Here is a 22,665-nt window from a genome sequence, read left to right on the forward strand (position 1 = left end):
CAATGAACACTAGATCAGTATTTGATTTAAAGAAATGTTCTCTGAGTTTACTAGACTTCTCGTGTGCTCGTTCATTTATAAATGCAGTTTTACAATTTGTTCTTGATTTATCTTGTGAACATATATGATAGGGCCTGTGGTGGGGTGGGTTTTCACTTTTCAATTCTATGATACATTTAATTCATTAATCACCAAGGATATTTTGGTCATTACAAGTTAGCAGATTATTGTAACAAAGTTTGAGAGCTAAATTAAAATGGCAAGAAGCTGAAACCAAATGGTCTCCAAAGCAAAAAAAGATGGACTAAAAAGAATATTTTGGCCAAACCGCATAAACAAAAACCACAGCTTACTCTAAATTCTCAACAAATTTGTAAACATTTTGCCACTGATACATTGTAGATATCACCAGCACAAAGAGTTTTTTATTTCTGAATTGTTGCATTATATGAGGAGGTTTGGATCTCTTCCTGCAAAAATTGTTGCAATATACATATTAAAAAACAATCCCCAAAGGACATTTTCTAATGCATACAGTCCAGTAAATCATTTTATATACATATAAAATATGCAATTATGTTTAAATTGTTCTTCGAACACCATCATTACATCAACATATTTAAAGGTTACAAACACGACCCTTTTGCAAGTATTAAAATAGTCAAATAAAACAAAGAGAAACAATTAGATCGCTTAGATAAACCCTTAAACACACATTCGATCGGCCTTAGAACATAGCGATTTAATCCGTTAACCAATAGTTGGGTTTTGACAGTAGTCAACCCTCAATGCACAATATGGAAAATCCAATCCAACATTAGCTTTGTTAATATTTGACACCCAGAAACTTACACCATGAGATCTTTAAAATCGACTAAATATGTTCGCAAATTAACATAAACCTACAATTTTGATCTATTTACAATGTTACATACCCTTAGATTGACTAAGAGTAACATTTTGGGTCCTTTCAGGTTGTTTCTTTTTACGCCTACCTTGTTGTGACATACGCGCGTGATAAGATAGAATTGCGAAGTCGTTTAAGTCCTGCAATTGACTCATGGCTTTAACAACTTCATCCATTGAGGGTCGGGCCTTTGAGTCTCGGCTTAAACAATTGTATGCTATTTGAGAAACCTTTTGGACTCCTTTCACCGAGTAGTTTAGCTCCAATCGAGGGTCAACTAGTTGATAGACTTTTCTGTTGTCGGCCAAGTATGGACGAGCCCACATAACGAGGTTTTGCTCCCCACTTGGCCGTTTTTTGTCCATTGATCTCCGACCTGTCAAGATCTCTAGCAATACAACTCCAAAGCTATAAACATCACTCTTTGTTGTCAAATGCCCTGTAAAAGAAGTCGCAAATAAAAAATAATGTAGCTTTCACACAGACTAATTTTCGTTCTTAGTACATTAATAAATAATAGTACCAGTCATCACATATTCTGGAGCAGCATAGCCGTAAGTTCCAACAACCCTAGTAGAGACATGAGTCTTATCCCCTTGCGGTCCTGCTTTCGCGAGACCAAAATCCGAAAGCTTCACGTTATAATCCTAACAAAAGATAAGAAAAAAAATATTTATTACACTACTAGAAAAAATGTCTTTAATGATATACATAATTTTATGACATGCAAAAGAATATGTCATAAAAATATCATAATCTATAAAATTTAAAGAAACAATGACACCGACTTTGTGTTTAATGCCATAAAAGCAAAAATAAAAATCACGGATACACTTAGAAAGATTTGTGTGTCATCTTTGGATGTTATCTTTTAATTTATAAACCCTGATCACAAATTAGACCTGGGGCAGAGAGTTCAGCATCACAAAAGACGAGCAATTATGTAATCAATTTGTACGCAGAGGAGGTGGAGAATCTCAAAATCGCTGTCTTCATTGCTTGATTTGTTATGAAGTTAAGCTCAAAATTCGTTAGATTTTTCTTCAAATCAAGCAATTTCATGTTCGGTTAATTTGTGGATTTTTGAGTGTAAATTCGAAAACCTAAAAGCTCTATTAGGTTACTGAAGAAACGTGGATCGGCTCACTGGTAGACGATCAACTTTCCTCGGGTATGAGTGTGCTATTTCACCGATGGTTTTCCGGAGTATGAATTCTTCCACCTACAAAACGAGCAGCACCGTGAACTTACCCCTCAGAAAGGGACAGAGGGGTCCTCTTTGGGGTAACCCTCCGGTGTGAGAATAAGATATTGTAGGAGAAAATAATAATAATCAGAAAGTGAGTAAGGATTTAGAGTGTATTTTCTTGCTTACCTCCCCCTGTGGGGGTGGTGTGGTATTTATAGTGTTAGGGTTTCCAATGATTGGGCTCAGATCCCATTAGGGCCTTTTTGGCCTCCTCCTATTGCTTCGTGCCACGTGTCCTTAGGACACCTGGTGCTTTTTTATTGATTATTCTCTGACCAAGGTATTTCACCTGACCCATGTGCAATCACGTGGTAGCACATGGATTTTGCTGAGTTGTCCACCTTTCATTGGCAGCTGTCAACATCAGCATATTCTTTATTCCTTAAAGGATACCTTCTGGAAGGTTGTCTGATGAGCACAATCAGGGTTGTCCTTATCCTGATTTGGATAAGGACGAGGCTGATTATGTGCATGTGTAATGTGCGCCTATCCTGGGGATGCTCGAGGTCTCCTCCTTATTCTCACGCGCAGATGTTTCATGCGCAGATGTGATATGCGCAAGCATATGTAATATGCGTGAACATATGTGATATGCGCCACGCGCAGATGCGCCACACGCAGATGTGATATGTGTGAGCATATATGATGCGCGAGCATATGTGATATGCGCCACGCGCAGATGTGATATGTGTGAGCATGTGATACGCGTGAGCATATGTGATGCGTGAGCATATGTGATATGCGCCATGCGCATAGGTTTTGGCTTTGTGCCTTCATGACATCCTGATTTCAAGCCTCTTGTCTATATCTTGTGGGTTGACCCGCCCCGCTCGAAGTTAATGCGGGTGCATACCTCTTCAAGCCCCCCCAGTCTAATGTGTGTCTTGTCTCGCGCGAGCGAGGTAAGATAGATATTAGACTTTAACAGTTTGCTCTTTTAATAGGGTTTGTCTTTTCTTTTTTGTTTCTCATATGTGCGTTGCGCGAAATTCTATCCTTTTGGTTGAAATGAATCGTCCATATACGTGGTTGGTTGGTGCTGACATGCGTCAGAGATGGAGACATGTGTCAGACTTTTCGTGTGCTCGAGGTGCTACAGTTGCCTTTCATGTCTCCTCACACAGTGTCAGGAACACGTGTCGCGCTCAGGTTGGCCTGCACCTGCGAGTGGGGGCGCGTGAACTCTGATCAGTACCTGCTTCTTTCTCTCTCCTGGGCCTATAAAAGCAAGCCTTTTGAGTTATTATTCTTCATCTTCATTGTTATTTCAGAGCTCTTTCTTCTTCAATTTTCATTCCGATTAAGAGCTTTTGTCTTTTGCTTCCAGATTTCCGTTCTTGAAGTAACCGCTGTTTGATTCACAGTTGTATGTCTGATAACCCAGACACCACAATTTTCCCCAGCAAACGCCGTGTAAAATCATTAGTTATGTCCACTTTGAAGAAGACCGGCAGGGGAAAACGGGCTGCCGAGGCCTCGTCGGAGGAGGTGGGGAAGAGCAAAACGGTGAAGAGATGGGATGAGATTCCCTGCAAACTGAAACAGTCTGATTTCGACAATCTCATCGCCTCTCAGGGTTTTCTCCCTGAGTACGGCTGTTTGCTCCCGGCGGCCGGGAAAACGGCGGCAGATCCGCCCACCGGCTACATCTCTTTATACTCTCACTTTTTCACCCACTGTAACCTTCGTCTTCCGATGACAAGGTTTATGGGTGCGCTCCTTCAATTTTATGGGATTCACATATCCCAAGTCCATCCTTGTGGACTAGTGCGCATGACTCGTTTTGAGTTCATGTGCAAAGCTCAGCGCGAGGAGCCCACCCCTCGGCGCTTTCAATATTTTTATAAGCCAAAAATCCAAGATTCTTGGTTCTCATTCATACCTCGCAGTCAGAAGGTTAAGTGCTGCACTGTTTCCTTCAAAAGCCTTCATGACTGGTCTGAGAAATTTTTTTATATTAAGGCTGGTGTGATTCCCATCCGCATGACCATGCGCGCGATCACTTCTGCGCCCGCGGATGAGAATGTTCTTAAGAACCCCACGGGCATGTGGGTTAACAAGTTAATTGCTGAACCATCCCCCGCCAAGAATATTTGCGAGGAGGCGCTGGTGGGGGTTGGTATGAGCAAGAGGTGGACCGACAGCGCGACTGAGCCTGTCATTCAAGTTGATGGCTTAGGTGAGTTATTAGCTCATTGCATTATTTCTGCGCGAATATAATTCGTTTTACTGATATCATTTGTCTTGTATTATGCAGTCAGCAAGGAATACGTCCACGCCGCCTATGATGAGCATATGGAGGGTGGCTCTGTCTCGCTGGGCACTGGGGAAGTTGCTTTCCCCGATCGCTTCGATGATATGTTCATCCCTGTTGATTTGGGATTTTGCTTTGACAGCGATGCGCCTGGTAAGCCTTTGTACTTATGCTTATGCCTTTAGAATACCAAATTTGGTTAACATTTCTGTTGCACGTATTGTAGATGCGCTCGAGAACTATGAGCTGGAGCTCGCGGAAGAAGAGGTGGAGGAAGAAGCTGAGGCGCCACAACTCAAGCGCAAAGCTAAAGGCAAAACTGGCGCAGGGGCCAGTAAAAAACAGAAGAAAAATGATGCCCCTGTTGCTCAGGATCCTCCTACTCAAGCGAAGGGACTTGAGAAAACCAAGGGGTTTACCTTCAAGTTTTCCTCGTCTTCCTTGCCTCGAGGTGTGGGCACTCCTCCTGTCCACATGAGGTATGGTGCCGCCACCTCATCTCTTCGCGCGGCGGACAAGGGAAGCGGCGCTGCGCCTGCTGTTTCCTCTTCTCCAACAGGTATACTTTGTGGTTTTATGAGCGTGATTCCGATAGAGTTATTAATGAATCTTTGCTCGCTCAAATGTTTGTAGAGCCGGCGACTTTGGTGGCTCAACCTCAGGCGCAGCAAGGTACCGAGGCTGCGCCGAAGGTTGCTTTGAAGTCCCCTGTTTTACCCTCGAAGAGGGGAAAAATGGACTTCATGGCGATGCTCAATTCGCGGACGTCGGTGCGCCAAGGTATTCATTGCGCTTTGATTTTCTGATTTTTTTCTTTTAGATCAAGTCATGAATCATTTCTCTTTGTTGGTTTTTTCGTAGGAATTATAGCTGGCACACAAGCTGCTGCCGGCACTGCTGGCGCCGGCGTCGGCGCCGTTGGTTCTGCTCCTGCTCCAACAAGCACTGAATCTCCTCTCATTGGGATTACTAAGGAGCAGGAGACTATTTTACGCGCTGATCTAGCGGCGTCGAGACCTCCCTCACCTCCTCCTGCGCGCAGCCCTCATCGCGAGACTGTTTTTGATTTTTCCAAGTCGCAGGAGAAAAGACCTGTTACAGAGGATGATGAGGTCAATTTTGAAGATTCCGATGGCGACCGCGCAAGCCCTGCAGCGCCACGAGATTTCGTGGCGCAGCCTTCTCGTGGGGCTGGCGCTGACTTTTCTGCTGGCTCTCCGCAGGTATAAGTTTGTTTTGCTCCGCTGTGCGGACTTCCATATTAGTGTTTAGATGACTAAAACGTTGCTTTTGCGTTGCTTTGTGTTTGCAGGAAGCCGATCACATATACCGCCCGAGATGGAATATTACTGAGGATAGCTCATTTCAGTCCATGGGTGTGTGTGAAGACTTCTGGGCTCACTCTGTGCCTCCGGCTGAAAGGAGGTTTCAGGAGGACCGCGCCCGCGTGGACTTGCTCAACGACCATCTTTTTGCTGGGTCTGCGTTCTTTGCTGCCTCCCAAGAGCTTCGCAATGATTATATAAAAGTGCGTGATGCTCTTGGGGAGGCCAAGCAAGAGGCTAAGGTTTCTGCTTGGAATCTTTCTGACGCTCGAGAGAGAGCTGAGAAACTCCAAGCAGAACTTAGCGAGAACCGAGCAAGTGCCAACGCTGCCTTTGTGAAGCGCGGGCATGAGCTGCAGGCTGCGCGGGAGAAGCTGCAGGCGGCAGAGCCGGATGCGGCCAGGTACGCGTGGCGAGCGCGTGATTTGGAGTTAGAGGCAGAGGCGCGTGATCAAACTCTTGTGCAGGCTATCACTGACAAATCTTTATTAGAGAGTGAGGTTGCGCGCCTGAAGAAAGAGCTCGAAGCTGCGCGGGCAGAAAAGGATGAAGCCCTGGCGGCAGCAGCGTCTGGCCAAGAAGAGCTCGATGCTGCGCGAGCGGAAAGGAATGAGGCCTTGGCGGCAGCAGCGTCCGACAGAGAAGAGCTAAAACAGACCAAGGAAACTGTTGAGTTGTTAAACTCTCAGATTCCTGCTCTTGAGACGTCTGTTTCTTCCCTCGCGCAGGATCGCCAATAGCTAGTTTCACAGGGTATGACTCGTTGCGCTTATGCGATGAAATACTCAGACGAGTTTCAGACCCTTGTGATGGATTGCAATACTGCGTCGCGCTTGGTTGGTCGAGCTGAAGGGTTTAAGGATGGCTATGAATATGGCATGCTGAAGAAGAATCCATCCGACTACCCTTATCAGCTCGACGTTGTCTGCGCTGATATGGCCGAGGTGGGGGAGAAGTACTTGAATACTCCAATTCCCATCCTTGAGCAGGTATTTTAACCTTAATGAGTTTACCTTGACTTATTTTCCTAGTCTTTTGTACTCATACTTTTCCTTATGACTTGCAGATAGCCGCGCTTGCTGACCAGCCCGATCTCGGCGCGCTAAAGAAATTACTTGACGAGTGTGAAGGGACTGGTGGCAGCGATGATGGCGCGGGCAATGCTGCCTCTGCTAGCGGCTCTGGCGTGGCCAACGGACCCACTCCTGACACTATCGTGATAGAAGACGACTCCATTCAAGATGAACAGCTTGATTATGGTAAGTTTGGAGATGACGAGGAGCGGGCTGCGCCAGATGCTGAGGGAGGTAATGATGAGGGCGATGAAGAGGCTGATGTTGATATAGAGACTTGAGAAGCCCTTCATGTTTTTTTTTTTTTTTTTTTTTTGTAGTTTGTATCTCATCATTTTGTAAATTTGTAAACTTCTATGTTTTGGAATGAAATTTTGTTTTTTCCCTTATTCGCATCTTGCGCATTCCCAATTCATCTCTTTATATTGAAAGTGTTTGCTTGTTGAATATAAGATATGCTTGCACATTGAAACTTGAACAAGGTTGTAAGGAAATTATTTTACTTAATCCTTGTCATATTTCAAGTTATTCTGCAATATTCTGAATATACTGACACGTGCCTTGGCATTTCATTATTCCCCCTTTTGCGCGACATTATCGCGCATTTATTATAGGGAATTATGAATGAGTTTTTTAGCCTTTACGTGTCAGTGTGTGTTACTCTGATATCCATTACAATCCCATGCGCGACCTCGACCTGAGACCTTAACAACTATGTTTTGGCATGTGCTTTGCCTTAGCTGTGCTTAGGTATTTTTATAGTCTAGCTGCGCAGCATGTAGGATGGATGTTGTAAGTAATTTGAGCTAAGGCTCGTATTATTGGGCTAAGGCCCTGAGCTAAGGCTCATATTATTGGGCTAAGGCCCTGACGTTTTAGAGTTAAAACTCGTTAACGCGTTTGAGCTTGAAGCTCGCGCATGTATGTTTTACTTCGTTTTATTTTTAGTTTTGATGTCAATACAATGTTGTCATATTGCTCAAAATTAATAAAGGGAAGTGTGAAACATGTATGCAAAAGGTAATAGCACACACATTAAGAGAAGATAGCGCGTATCATTATTCATAATGGCTTAAAAAGCCTTGATTACAAACTTGACAATTTTTACATGAAACATTTTCTAAGCTGCGCTGCGTTCCATGTGCGCGGGATCTTCTTTCCATTCAAATCTTTTAAAGCGTATGCGCCTTTTCCCAATTCTTCCGAGACTTGATAAGGTTCCTCCCAGTTGGGGGACATTTTTCCCGGAGGTATTGCGCGGCTAGCTTCATTGTTCCGAAGGACAAAATCATTCTTCTTGAAGTGGCATTCTTTCACGCGCTGATTGTAATATTTCTCTAGTTTTTTCTTGTATTTGGCTTCACTTATGCGCCCTTCAAGTAAGTTGAGATCCAACCTCCTTTCTTGCTCGTTGTCTTTTTTACTCATCATGAGCACTCTATGGGATGGGAATCCAATTTCTGCTGGAATCATGGCCTCCGTTCCAAAGGTTAGGCTGAACGGGGATTCGCCATTGCTGGTTTTGCTTAATGTCCTGTGCGCCCACAGGACATTAGGTAGCTCCTCGACCCATGAATGGGATTCTCCCTCCAACCTTTTCTTCAGCCCATTCAGCAAGCTTTGGTTCGCGCGCTCCACTTGGCCATTCCCTTGAGGGTGGTATACTGAAGTGAAGACTTGGTTGATGCGCAATTCCTTGAGCCAACTGGATATTTTCCTGTCAGTGAATTGTTTGCCATTGTCGCTCACAATTTCCATTGGCAGGCCAAAACGGCATATAATGTGGCTCCAAATAAATTGCTTCATTACTTCGGCTGTGATTTTTGCTAGTGGTTTGGCTTCAACCCATTTTGTGAAATAGTCTACTGCCACTACCAAAAACTTTACTCGCCCTTGCGCTTGTGGTAAGGGACCCACAATATCGATTGCCCATTTATGGAAAGGCCATGCGGAGGTCACCGGAATTATGATTGTTCTTTGGCCGCATGGTGTTTGGCGCATAGCTCTGACACGCTTTGCATTTTTGGATCTCTTTTAACGCGTCCAAGTACATGCCTGGCCAATAGTAACCTGCGTTCATTGCCTTGGCAACCACCATGTGCGGGCCAGCATGTATTCCACAGATTCCTTCGTGTATCTCTCTGATCACATAGCTTGCTTCCTCGGCATCCAGGCATTTCATGAGCGGTCCAAGATAAGAGCGTCGATATAACGTACCATCAAGTAGTTCATAGTTCTGCGACTTGTGTCTTATCTTCCTCGCCTGTGCGCGATCGTTCGGTACCTTTCCCTCCTTCAAGAATTCCATTAATGGAGTTATCCATGATGAAGGTGTTGTATGAATTACAAGGACAGACTTCGCTCCCACCGACGGGTTGCTCATTACTTCCACCCTGACATCTTTGCTAAAGTGATCGAAGCTGGTTGATGCCATCTTGCTCAGCGCGTAGGCGGACTTGTTTTCACTGCGCGGAATATGTATGATTCTGAAGAAGTCAAATTGCTCGGTAAGCTTCTTTGCCTGCTCTAAATACAGAGGCATAGTGTTCTCCTTGGCATCATAAAGGCCATTGACCTGTGCTGCTACCAAGTATGAATCGACATGAGCCTCTAGCTTTTTAACTCCGAACTTGTGCGCGATGCGCAGACCAGCCAGCAGGGCTTCATACTCAGCTTCATTGTTGGTGCTCTTGAAATCCAACCTGATTGCGTAAGTATACTCATGACTTTCTAGATCCACCAGTTTGAGGCCTGTGCCGGACCCTTCGTTGTTTGAAGCTCCATCAGTGAATAATCTCCAAACATTTTCTTCATTATTGGCTTGCGGAGGGTCTACCTCGCGCTGAGCCTCTTCAATTTTTCCTTCAGGGATTTCTGCGATGAAATCAGCTAAGACTTGTCCCTTTATTGCTGGACGGGGCTTATAGGAGATCGTGTGCTCTCCTAATTCCACCGCCCATTTTGTCAGCCTTCCTGAGAGCGAGGGACGCCGCAAGACTTGCTGGATGTTGTAACCAGTCAGGACTTCAATAGGATGACCATTGAAATATCTGTGAAGCTTGCGTGACGCATGCGTTAGTGATAAAACTAACTTTTCCATGATGGAGTAGCGCGTCTCAGGATCTGTCAGCACCCGACTTACATAATAGATTGGTGTTTGGATTCCCTTGCGATCCACCAACAACACTGCGCCGATGGCGCGCTCTCCTGCTGACAGGTACAACGTTAGAGTTTCGCCAGGTAGTGGAGCTGTGAGCGCAGGCAGATTTATCAGACACTCTTTTATCTCATTGAAAGCTTGCTCGGCCTCAGGCGTCCACTTGAATTGGCTTTTCTTTAAGCAATTTCTCAATGTGTTAACGAATGGGGTAGATTTGCTTGCATGGTTCGCTAGGAACCTGTTAATTGATACCAATCTACCATTCAACTTTTGAACTTCTTTCATGGTGGATGGTGAGGGCATGTTAAGGATAGCCTCCACCTTCTCTGGGTTCACCTTGAAACCATCTTTGGTGACCATTACACCGAGAAATTTCCCTTCTTCTACGCCGAATGTGCATTTGCTCGGGTTGAGCTTCATGTTTACTTCCTTTAGGCGCCAAAGGGTTTCTTCGATGTCTTTGAGCATTTGTTTTTCCTCTCTGCTTTTAATCACCAAATCATCCACGTAGACTTCTAGGTTTCTTCCAATTTGCTCGTTGAAAACCGCGTCCATGAGTCTTTGGTAAGTGGCTCCTGCATTCTTCAAACCAAAGGGCATTTTTGTGTAACAGAAAACACCCTTGTCAGTTCTGAAGGCAATCTTGTCCTCATCTTGTGGTGCCATTTGAATTTGGTGATAGCCCTTATAGGCGTCCAGAAAACATTTGAGCTTAAATGGCGCCACAGAGTCCACCTTCGCGTCAATGTTTGGGAGGGGGTAACAATCTTTTGGACATGCTTTGTTGAGGTCCTTGAAATCAATGCACATCCTCCATGACCCGTTGCTCTTCTTTACCATCACAGGATTGGCTACCCATGTTTGGTATCGTATTGGGCGGATGATATTTGCGCGCAGTAGATCTTCTACTTGCTCATTCATGGCCTTTGCCTTCTCATCCCCCATGACTCTCTTCTTTTGAGCAATTGGCTCTACAGACTTGAACGTGTTGAGAGAATGTTGCGCCAGGTCTCGTGGAACCCCAGTCATATCAGAATGTTGCCACGCGAAGACCGACATATACGTTGTGAGCAATCTTTTCATTCTCAACCTTGTGTCGTCTGATATCGTAGCTCCAATTGTGATTGTTTGCTCTGGGAATTTTGGGTTGAGAATCCATTCCTCCGGCGCGTTGTTTGCCATTGGAAGTCTCATTCTTCCCTCTCGCGGTATACTTGTCACTGCGCACAAATGATCTCGGTATACAAATGTTACACCTGTTGGTGTTGGGAACCCCAACGCGCCGTGCGCTGGTGACGGTATGGCGTTGAATTGGGCAATCGTTCCTCTACCCAAGATCATATTATGGCATGAAGTGGTGGGCAAGACCAAGAAGTTGACAATTTCAGCTCGCTTGTGTTTCTCATCCCCCATAGTTAGTTCGAATTGTATCTGACCTAGGGGGTGAATAATTTCATTTGAGACACCCGAGATTGGTGCATTCACAATTTCGAGCCTTGCTTGGCCTGCTGGATCCAACTTCCTGAAACATTGCTCATACATGATGTCTGATTCACTGCCGGTGTCCACCAGGACTTTTGACACCTCATAATGAGCAATGTGTGTAGTGATGACTAGAGGACTGCTGATAGACGGGCCTCCTCTGATTCTTGGGAAGATTACTTGTTGCTCGCGCCAATCTCCTTGGACTTGCGCGCTTCTCTTTCTCGATCTTTGCCCTTGCCTTCCTCCCTCGGCTACACAGATTCTTTTGAATTTTTTACTGGCTGGGGCTCCATCTGGCTGTTCATTCTCTGGTCTTTGGTTTTTCACCAGGTGAGCCAACTTGCCTGATTTCACATCTCTTTCAATCGCATCCTTCAAATGGTGGCATGCATCAGTGTTGTGCCCTGTGGACTTGTGAAATTCACAATACTTGCCACTGTTTGGTGGTCCCTTATGGAGTAATGGCTTGGGGCTTTTAAACTGGACATTCTCTGTGCTTAACACTTGCGAAGGCGTTTTGGTGAGGGGAGTCCATATTCTTGGTAGAGGTCTGTTAGGCTCTCTGCCGCCTTCCCTCTTGTCACCCTCTCCGCGATTACGAATGTCTTTTTAGGGCTGGGGTGAACTTGGTTGCGCTTGCTTTTCTACGGGAGAATAGCTGGTTTGTTGCAACCTGGACCATACGGAGTTTTGTTTGCCCCTCCTTTCATTGTTGCGTGGTGCTTCTGTTTGATGCCCTCTGTCTCTTGCTCTATCTTGGGCAATTTGTTTTTCATTTCGCGCGAAGACTCACGATGCTTCCATTAGCTTAGCCCAAGTGGTTGGCATGCCATCTCTGCTCACGAGAGCTCTGCGGAGTTGATCACTGCGCGCACCTTGTATAAAGGCCACGCGCAAGAGTTGCTCAGTGATACCTCCAATTGCAAGAGATTCCTTATTGAAACGGGTTATGTAGTCTTCAATGGTTTCATCATTCCTGCGCACGCAGTGCATGATGTCATCGGGGTCGCGCGTGTGTCTGCGCTGCTGTGCAAAGTGAGCCTGGAACTTCTCCAATAGCTCTTCGAACCCATCGATTTGTCCAGTCGGCAAGCTTTCGAACCAGACATGCGCTGCGCCCGTGAGGCAGCGAGCAAACATGTGACACCATGTTGGCATCGTCCAGCTTTCTAGGTTTCCAGTGTTGTAAAAACCTTGTAAGAAATCGTCTGGATCTGTTGTGCCATCGTACTTGCCCAAACCACTTGGCATCTTGGTTTTGTGTTGAATGGGAGCCTTCGCGATGCGCTCAGTGAATTTTGAATGCTTCACCAAGATGGCTGGCCTATATGGTGTGGTTACGTCCACTTGCCCTCTCGCTGGTGGGTTGTACGGTGTGTATAGATCCATATCGGCTTTGGCTCCAGGCGCTATGTTCATGTGCGCGCGGAGCTGTGAGCCTCCTGCATGAGTATCTCGCGTCTTCCTCATGCTGTGCACTTCTTCATCACTAAAATCAGCATGTTCGGTGTGAACAGAGTGACCATCTTCCGGCGCGCGCGCCCCTTTTGTTGTCCCCTGAATGGTTTGTTTGTCAAATGCGAGCCTTTGTGTTAAGTCAGCTAACTTTTTGTGTTTGACCAGCTCATTGTATTTGTCCATTAAACGCCGTTGTTCATTTATGAGCCATTCTTTAGGGTCATTGGTTTCAACTTCCGGACCCATTGGTCCTTTTTGTTTTGCGCCAGTCAGATTCTGGAACGTGAGATCGTCTGGAGGAGTTTCAGTCTGGCTATGAGGTGTTGTGATGAAGGGATGGTTACTGGTGGTGCGCGCAGTATCACGCGGCGCCCTCAGAAACTGCTGTCCCTCATTAACATCCTCAAGCTCATTATCCTCCAAAACTTGATCGCTGTTTCGAACACCGGAAACCATGGTGAAGTTTTTCAGAGAGAACTGATGAGATAGTGATTTTGTTGCCGTTGTCCCACGGATGGCGCCAATGAAGAAACGTGGATCGGCTCACTGGTAGACGATCAACTTTCCTCGAGTATGAGTGTGCTATTTCACCGATGGTTTTCCGGAGTATGAATTCTTCCACCTACAAAACGAGCAGCACCATGAACTTACCCCTCAGAAAGGGACAGAGGGGTCCTCTTTGGGGTAACCCTCCGGTGTGAGAATAAGATATTGTAGGAGAAAATAATAATAATCAGAAAGTGAGTAAGGATTTTGAGTGTATTTTCTTGCTTACCCCCCCTGTGGGGGTGGTGTGGTATTTATAGTGTTAGGGTTTCCAATGATTGGGCTCAGATCCCATTAGGGCCTTTTTGGCCTCCTCCTATTGCTTCGCGCCACGTGTCCTTAGGAAACCTGGTGCTTTTTTATTGATTATTCTCTGACCAAGGTATTTCACCTGACCCATGTGCAATCACGTGGTAGCACATGGATTTTGCTGAGTTGTCCACCTTTCATTGGCAGCTGTCAACATCAGCATATTCTTTATTCCTTAAAGGATACCTTCTGGAAGGTTGTCTGATGAGCACAATCAGGGTTGTCCTTATCCTGATTTGGATAAGGACGAGGCTGATTATGTGCATGTGTAATGTGCGCCTATCCTGGGGATGCGCGAGGTCTCCTCCTTATTCTCACGCGCAGATGTTTCATGCGCAGATGTGATATGCGCAAGCATATGTAATATGCGTGAGCATATGTGATATGCGCCACGCGCAGATGCGCCACGCGCAGATGTGATATGTGTGAGCATATATGATGCGCGAGCATATGTGATATGCGCCATGCGCAGATGCGCCACGCGCAGATGTGATATGCGTGAGCATGTGATACGCGTGAGCATATGTGATACGCGTGAGCATATGTGATATGCGCCATGCGCATAGGTTTTGGCTTTGTGCCTTCATGACATCCTGATTTCAAGCCTCTTGTCTATATCTTGTGGGTTGACCCGCCCCGCCCGATGTTAAGGCGGGTGCATACCTCTTCAGTTACCTATAGTTGAATCATATGATTTAGTTAGAATGTTTTGGCAGGGTTCATTGCATTTGTGGGTAACTTGTAGGGATGTAAGTGAATCGAGACCGGCCTCGACTAGGCTTCAAACGTGATTCATTTTCATTTACGTCAGCTCGGCTTGTTTTAAGCTCTTTTTTAAAGCTTGAGCTCGGCTCGTGAGTTGTTTTTTCAAGCTCGGGTTTGGCCCTTTTATTATTTTATTAATTAATAAACAATTTATATGCATGAATTTATTATGTTTATATATATGCAAAGTACCTTAAATGAGCCTAAGCTCGGCTGTGCAATGTGAAATTAATATACAGAAGTAGAGCTAAAACTAAAAAAATACGTAAGACTCGACGAGCCTAAATTAACTTCTCATTCAAGGCTAGAACTCAGGCTAGATATCTAAACGAGCTTTATTAGAGGCTCAGACTCGAAAAAGCTCAGCTTGTTTCTCATATGGTCATTGTTAGGCTTTAGATTATGTTTAAATAGAATGTTCAAGAGTTTATGCAATATGTAGTTATTTCATCCACAATAAACATTGTCGCATTGATGATCAAGATCAGCATATGCATTTAAATACAACCCTTAATATTTTATACGCCAACCGTTCGAAGAATGTCCTGACTCAAGATCTTCAGCAAAAAGGTCAACACGTGTTTTTGTGATTGAAGTTTTCCTTCTTTAAAAAAAAAAGAATTTATGTAAATTCTTGAATATATAATTTGGTTTTCGTTTGTAACTGATAAGTGGAATATTTTTGAATTAAGGTGCAGCTGCTTGATGGAGTTAAATTATATGAAAATCATGAAACTGGTCAAGTCTCTTTTGCTTGTTTTAGTGATCGAAGTTTTCCTTCTTTTTATTTTTTATTGTATAATTTTGAATTGAGTTGTCGATCGCTGCTTGATAGAGTTAAGTTTTATGATAATATAAATTAATAATGACCCATCCAACACAAACTTTTGCTTACTCTATGTTACAAGGCAAACAGAAGACTTCAAGACTAGTCTGATAGGTGAGGGAACTCATTTGGCTTATAAAGCCCACATCAATTGCTCATACAACCGATGTGAGACAAGTCTCATACCTTACAATGGTTCAGGAAAACGTCCTCGTTGGTCACGGCTGGTTCACTCCAGGCCACCACTCCGAGGTTGGCTGTGATACCAATGTTACAAGCCAAACATAATAACTCAACCTAAAAGACTAGTCTGATAGGTTGATAGGTGAGGGAACCCATTTGGCTTATAAACCCCACATCAATTGCCCATACAACCGATGTGGGACATGTCTCATACCTTGCAATGATTTCAGTCCATAACAATGCACCCTCCTTAAGGGCCAACGTCCTCATTGGTCACGGCTGGTTCACTCTGGGCCACCACTCTGAGTCCTCGTTGGTCACGGCTGGCTTCCCCGAGTCCACCACTCCGAGGTTGGCTGTGATACCAATGTTACAAGTCAAACAGAAGAACTCAACCCAAAAAACTAGTATGATAGGTGAGGGAAGCCATTTGGCTTATAAATTCCACATATGTTGCCCATACAACCGATGTGAGACAAGTCTCATACATTGCAATGGTTTCAGTCCGTAACACTCTGTATATAATAGATGAATTATCGATGCCAAGTTCCGATGTTGAAAATCAGCTCAATTAACCCTTAAAAGTCAACATTAACGGTTCTTGGTTTACTTTTGTAATATTAAGTGTCATATGTTTTAGAGATTAGTTTTTGAAGTAATCTTGTTTTGTGCAGTCAATTTCGCTGTGGAGATCATGTATTGTATCTGAGAGTGGCAAAACAAACCCCAATGAGTTGTTTTGGGTCAATTTAGATAATTTTTAAAATTATATAATATATTTTTCTCGGTCATGAAAACTGTATTTTGGGTTGATCTTGACCGTATAAAGTCCCTATCTTTAAATCTGTTCCGTAGAAACCCATGAAATTTCATCTAGAAGCATCACTTAACGGAGGTTTACGCCTGGTGCGGTTTTTCAGCTTCCAACCACCCACGTCGTCCCTCCCCTTAATTTCCCTCCCTCAACACCGACCCCCATTATAAACTTCCTTCATCACCACCTAATCGGCAAAATCAATTTATCACTGTTGTTGCGGTGGTTGACCGCCATCAATAACCTCCTCATCAAAACACTTGCAACTTATATCTCTTATTCTCGCTCCGACAAATTAATATAGGTATCTTACTCTCTCTATTCACACATTTGTCTAATCAGTTGCTTTTCTAGGGTTTGCTTTCTCCATAAATTTTATTATTATTATTATTATTATTATTATTATTATTATTATTATTAAAATCGGTCATCGAAGTCACTCTCGTCTACTCTGTTTCAAAGTTAATATGTGATTGAAAGAAAATGATTGGGAGAACTGGGATGGTACTCACAACAACAAACAAATTGATTGAAGTAGACGTAACCACAAACCTTTTAATAGAATAAGAACTCAATTGACTATTATTTGTCAAATCGTCAATTTTGACCTTGATTATTTCTATAACCGATGGCCATTTGAGGTTTAGAGGAAGGTATAACAAATGCTTGATTATCAAAAAAATGTTAGACATGCTAAGATGAAATGAACTTATTTTTTCAGGTATATATTAAAAAAGAATGTTGGGTCCATATTTGGTAGTTTGTACTTAGTTATGTGTTTATTGGGCTGGGCTACGGGTTAGCTATGTAAACCGAGAACTCCAAAGAGTTCTCGATGGGCTTGTGATTAATATGGGCCTAGGTGTTTGGTTTCCCTATATATAGTTTACATAATGTATAGGGTAGGGGCTGTTCACATGAACAGAGAAGAGTAGAACTAGAGGTTGTTCATTCCTAAGGATTGTGATCGATCATTGTAAGTGCTTAAGCACCCGACGTATTTAATAATATACGTGTGTTTTGAAGCAATTTCGTGTTACTTTTACTGTTCTTATTCGTGTTCTTGAATCACCGAGTGTTGGTATTCCGCACCAATACTCGTTTAGTTGATATCATATTGTAGTGATCCAGATTCGGGACTTACAATTGGTATAGGAGCCTTTGACATTTTCAGGCTCGTTATTGTGATATTAACATATTCAAGATCTTGTTTTTTGGTGGTTGTGGTGAATTTTCTGGCGAGAAGGTTATCGGAGAAGGAGTATTATTTTTGGCTGTAGATCAGATAACTTGGAAAGAATTTGGATTGATTTTGGATTTAAATTCAAATCCCATAGATTTCGGATTTTATTTAGTTACCAAAATCAGCTGGTCAAACAAGTGTTATCTGCCAAGAAAAGGTGTTTTCTGCCAAGACAGAAGGGTTTTCGGTTAACTGTTCAGTGTTTTTGGCCAACTATAGAGTGTTCTCGGCCACATTTCACAAGTTCTCGGCCAAAATCAAGTGATTTCGGCCAGTCTTCATAGTTTTCGGTCAACAATTTGTGTTCTCGGTCAACCATATTTGATCTCGGTCAACAAAGGTTTTCGGCCAGAAGTATTCTCGGTCAAATACTTAGAGTTTTCGGTCAAAGGAGTTCTCGGCCAAGGAGCAAAAAAAATTTTTCTTGAACGAAAATTTTCCAGAATACTCCTATTAATTAAAAAGTCATTTTTGAAAATTTTGGCAAAAACAATTTTTTTTCGGGTAATTTTCGGCGAAATTTTGGCTGGAAATTCGAAAAAATTTGTCTTGAACGAAATTTTTCTTGGACGCCTCTTTTGAGCGGGACAACTTTATTGAGAATTTTGGCGATCATTTTTTTTTCGAGAAATTTTGGCGGGAAAATCAATTTAATCAGATTAATTACTCCATGGATTCTCAACAACTCGTTTTTCAACCATGTTCTCTAAATTGTGGTGAGAAAATAGAAATGTATAAGCTTCATAATGACAGTCTAAGTAGAGATATGGAAAGAATAAAATCAGAGAATTTAAAACTTAAGAAAAATGATTAGCAAGTTTGAAAAGGCTAAACTGCTAAACTGTAAGCTTCTAAGTTAGAAATCTTAAATCTAATTAGCAAGTTTGAAAAGGCTGAATTTAATTTTAAAAAATTCGAAGGTTCCAGTAAAGTAGTCAACTCAATGATTGAAAACCAACTGTGGTGGAAAGAAAATGAAGGTGAGGGAATAGGATACAGTCAAGTTCCCCCACCTTACAACCACAATTATGTCCCTACCCCTGTTACCAAAGAACAGGAGGAAAAGATAAAAGACATGAAGTATGGTAAACAAGTTAAATATGAAACTGTTGGATCAGGATCCCTAGAGGAAATCAAGCCTGTTTTTAAATGTGCGAACAATTTTGATGTTTCTACTTCATGCGCAGATATAGTAAATAATGTTGCTTCAGATATAGTAAATGATGTTGCTTCTGATAGTAAAGGGGTTCAGGCTAGTGAAAGTGAATCTCATTCTAACGTGTCATTAAACTTAGATGACACCACAACACAAAATTGTACCGATAATAATACACAGAGTTGTGGCAACAAAAGGAAGGCACATAAGAAATCAGCACAACAAGGACAGTCTCGTCCTCATAGATCCTACGGATCTCCATGTGTTGATAAATCATCGGGTGCTACTTATATTAAGAGGCAAACATGTTACCACTGTGGCACACCAGGACATATAGCCAGAAATTGTGTCCATCGTCTATACATTCCCTATTACAAGCAAAATCAGAAGGCTGCGCCAAGGGGCAAGAAGAATGGAAAAACCTTTCCTAAGAAGGAATTCCAACATGAGGCAAGTGCTTCCGTCGACTTTAGAAGAAAGATGAAGGCGTGTTTCGTCTGTGGGAAAGGCAGACATTTGGCACAGGAGTGTCACTACCATGCTGTTGATAGACAAGCCCCTCAGGTGAAAGGTAACAGGTTTCAACAAAATCTAGTGGTTAAACAAAATGCTTATTTTAGAAAACCACGTGTATCTGTACAACGGGTCACAGATACTCAAGGATTCAAAGTTAATGTGACAGGTTTACACTTAAATGATTTAGAAACTGTTAAAAGAAAAATAAATTTTCAAAAATCAAAGGGTGTTGAGAGTTCTAAGAATTCGAATTCGAATTGCTACACTCCAAAGTCTGTTTTATCAAATTTCACTAAACCAAGACAGACTTGGAAACTTAAAACTCAGCAAACAGAATCTGTATTAACAAACGATTCTGTTAATTATGGGAAAGATATGAGTTAGCAAGAGGTCACATATGTTGATGCTCAAGGGAACCCCAAGACATTTATGACTTGGGTTCCTATGTCCAACTGATCCCGCTATGCGTGTAGGAACAGCCACAAACTCTTTGTTTATTATATGGGTTGTTCCAGGCACATGACAAGGAAAATATCCATTGTTTCTAAAATCTTTAAACCATGAAAATGGATTATTTGTTGACCTGGACGGGAATTTAGGGTGATAGGACCTTTTTAATCTGCTCTCTAAGTGTGTATGAACAAATCAGGGAATACATTGCATATTAAAAGGCTTGTTCCAGACATTCAACTCGCAAAGATGCAGAATCTCAAAACAAGCTTATTCCTAGGGGGAGATTCTCACAAATGAAAAATGATGTATTGAAGATAAAAGGTAACCGTATCACTTTGGTATGAAAGATTGATCAATCAAAAAGATTTTAAAATTTTAAATTTTTAAAAATACAAAAATATGTTCACATATAGTTTTTCAAGTATAGTGTATTATGTTTCCAAAAAATGAGAAAATGACTTGAACGTCCATGAGAAATGATAGTACATCAGTTGGCTGAGTATCACACTTCATTTTTTATTAAATACTTCGTTCCGACGATTGAGTCTTTTTTAGGTTAAATTTGTACATAAAAGTTTTTGCACAAATTTAGGGGGAGAAATTTAAAAAATTCAAAAAGAGTGTGTGTGCGCGTTTAATAATAATAAATTCTATGTCTTTCAAACTTCACTCTCGCTTAAAATTATGTCGGTTGCTCAAGTTTGAAGAACATATACTTGTATATGTTTGGTCTGGTGATCTACTTGTAGATTCACAGGATAGCCATTCATCTAAAGACTGAAAGCATCCGGGGCGATTGTGATGTGTTTTTGTATTTTGAATTCTTTCACTTAAAATTATGTCGGTAATTCCAAGTTGGAGGGACACGTAGTTCATATGTGTTTTGGTCCTGTTAACCACTAGTGGTCATATGGGATATCCATTTACCTGAAAACTGAAGAGTGACCGGGGTGACTGAGTTCTTAACATGTCTGTCTTCTGTAAATTCTTTGGGAAGTGATATTACTATGCAGTTAACGAATTTTTAGAAGCTTTAAAATATTTTCAAATGAAAATTGATCCAAGCTTTGGAAAGTGATAGATAAATTGTTTCTGTGTGCCTAACGGGTGAAGTTATTAAGCTTAAAAGGCTCTAGAACAGTCATTGATGTGTATGGTAGCTTTCCATGATGCGTAAAAGTTAAAGTGATATAAACTAAATATGCTAAACTTACTGTGGAGAGTCATTTTGAAGAAATGTGCATGTCTCTATATACAACTCTCCGAATGATAGGCAGAAAAGCAATTACCCAGTCATACACGAGCCCGTTAGTGTCTTGATCACCAAAAATATTGTGCTATTATGTTTATTATTATAAGAAAAAGGAAAAGATGGAAGAAAAAAAAGGGGAAAAGATGAAAAAAAAGGGAAAAGAAAAAAAAAACTTATTATGAGTATGTATATAATTTGTGCAGTTAAAAAAAGGGTATTTCAAAAGCTTAAACTGTCAAACTAGAACTACAGAGATGGAGGCACACAAGTAAGTCCTGTCATGTCTCGAATGAAAGGCTTGTCAGTTTACTGGCACTAAGTCCAACGTTCAACCTTAAAGCTTAAATTTGCTTTTATATAAAATCTTTTGATCAAGCACTAGGGGGTTGGAGTCAAATTGGGGTGATCTGGGGAAAGCCAAATACGCTTTGAGAAGAGATAGGAGGCATCACAGGTCCATGAGTGATGTCCATCTAAGCTTTATGCCGAACTGAACCTAAATCATATCACTGATGCAATGAAAATCATGCTAAGTTCGTTATACCTGCTATCAACCTGTTTCTTTATGTCTTAATAACGCTGAACATGAATCTTTGTGAAAGCACCTTAAACAATATGATTCCTTGTTCGGATCTTTTCATAAAGGCGGCATTTTTATTATTAAAAACTGAAATTTGATCCCAATTTTGCTAAGTTACAAGAAGGCCGGGTGATTAAATTTGTTTTATTTGTTGTTTTTGGTTTTAATTTATTTCATTTATATTATTTTTACTTCTTGATTACTCTTGTCGAAACAAATGTGTTAAGAAATTGTTTGGAAGTTTTCAGCTCATGAAATCTGATATCGGTTATTGTGTTATAGTTGGTTTAGCTCGTATGATCTCATTTCAAGTCTTTTCAAGAAAATTAAAAAAAAAAACAGAAAAATAAAAATTACAAAAATATGTCTGTCTTATTTTTTTTTATTTAATTGTTTTCAAAAATTTTGGTTGATCTTTCTATCAAAGTTGATTGTTCTTTCAAGACTGATTTCTTGCAACGGAAGCATATGAAGTATCTGAGACTCAATTGGATGATGTTGTCAAAAAGGGGGAGATGGTAGAGTATTGGATGCAGATGCTGAAGTTGCTGATCATTGAAGTTGCTGATTATGTTCTAGTAAAGATTATGAAGATCTTGAAAGCATCAGTCTAAGGGCAAGATTGTTGGGTCATAAATTGGTTAGACTGACGCATATCAAAAGGTCACGACATGATCAAGACTAAAGTGATATAAACGACAACGAGTTGAAGAATTACATTGGTGCAATACCGAAATCCCTATGGATTTCGGTTAGGCTAGTTTGAAATAAAATAAACAAGAACGAAGCTACAAACCAAGGTGGGGATTGTTGGGTCCATATTTGGTGGTTTGTACTTAGTTATGTGTTTATTGGGCTGGGCTACGGGTTAGCTATGTAAACCGAGAACTCCAAAGAGTTCTTGGTGGGCTTGTGATTAATATGGGCCTAGGTGTTTGGTTTCCCTATATATAGTTTACATAATGTATAGGGTAGGGGCTGTTCACATGAACAGAGAAGAGTAGAACTAGAGGTTGTTCATTCCTAAGGATTGTGATCGATCATTGTAAGTGCTTAAGCACCCGACGTATTCAATAATATACGTGTGTTTTGAAGCAATTACGTGTTACTT

At 41.9% G+C, this 22,665-nt stretch overlaps 1 protein-coding gene across 1 annotated transcript in view; it reads right to left on the reverse strand.

Annotated features, from left to right (window-relative positions):
* Positions 1-534: 534 nt before the first annotated feature.
* LOC143629611 (serine/threonine-protein kinase PBL34-like) overlaps positions 535-22,665 on the reverse strand; it is a 33,378-nt gene continuing 11,247 nt past the window's right edge. Inside the window, exons 5-6 of the mRNA XM_077098841.1 lie at positions 1,431-1,554; positions 535-1,346 (exon numbers count right to left, since the gene is read on the reverse strand). Coding sequence (XP_076954956.1) covers positions 928-1,346; positions 1,431-1,554 — 543 coding nt within the window. The 3' untranslated portion in view covers positions 535-927. The remainder of the gene's footprint in view (positions 1,347-1,430; positions 1,555-22,665) is intronic.

This window comes from Bidens hawaiensis, unplaced genomic scaffold, assembly GCF_021521415.1.
Source record: "Bidens hawaiensis isolate Kalapana, Puna unplaced genomic scaffold, B.hawaiensis_p1.1 tig00005344_1, whole genome shotgun sequence".
Lineage (NCBI taxonomy): Eukaryota > Viridiplantae > Streptophyta > Magnoliopsida > Asterales > Asteraceae > Bidens > Bidens hawaiensis.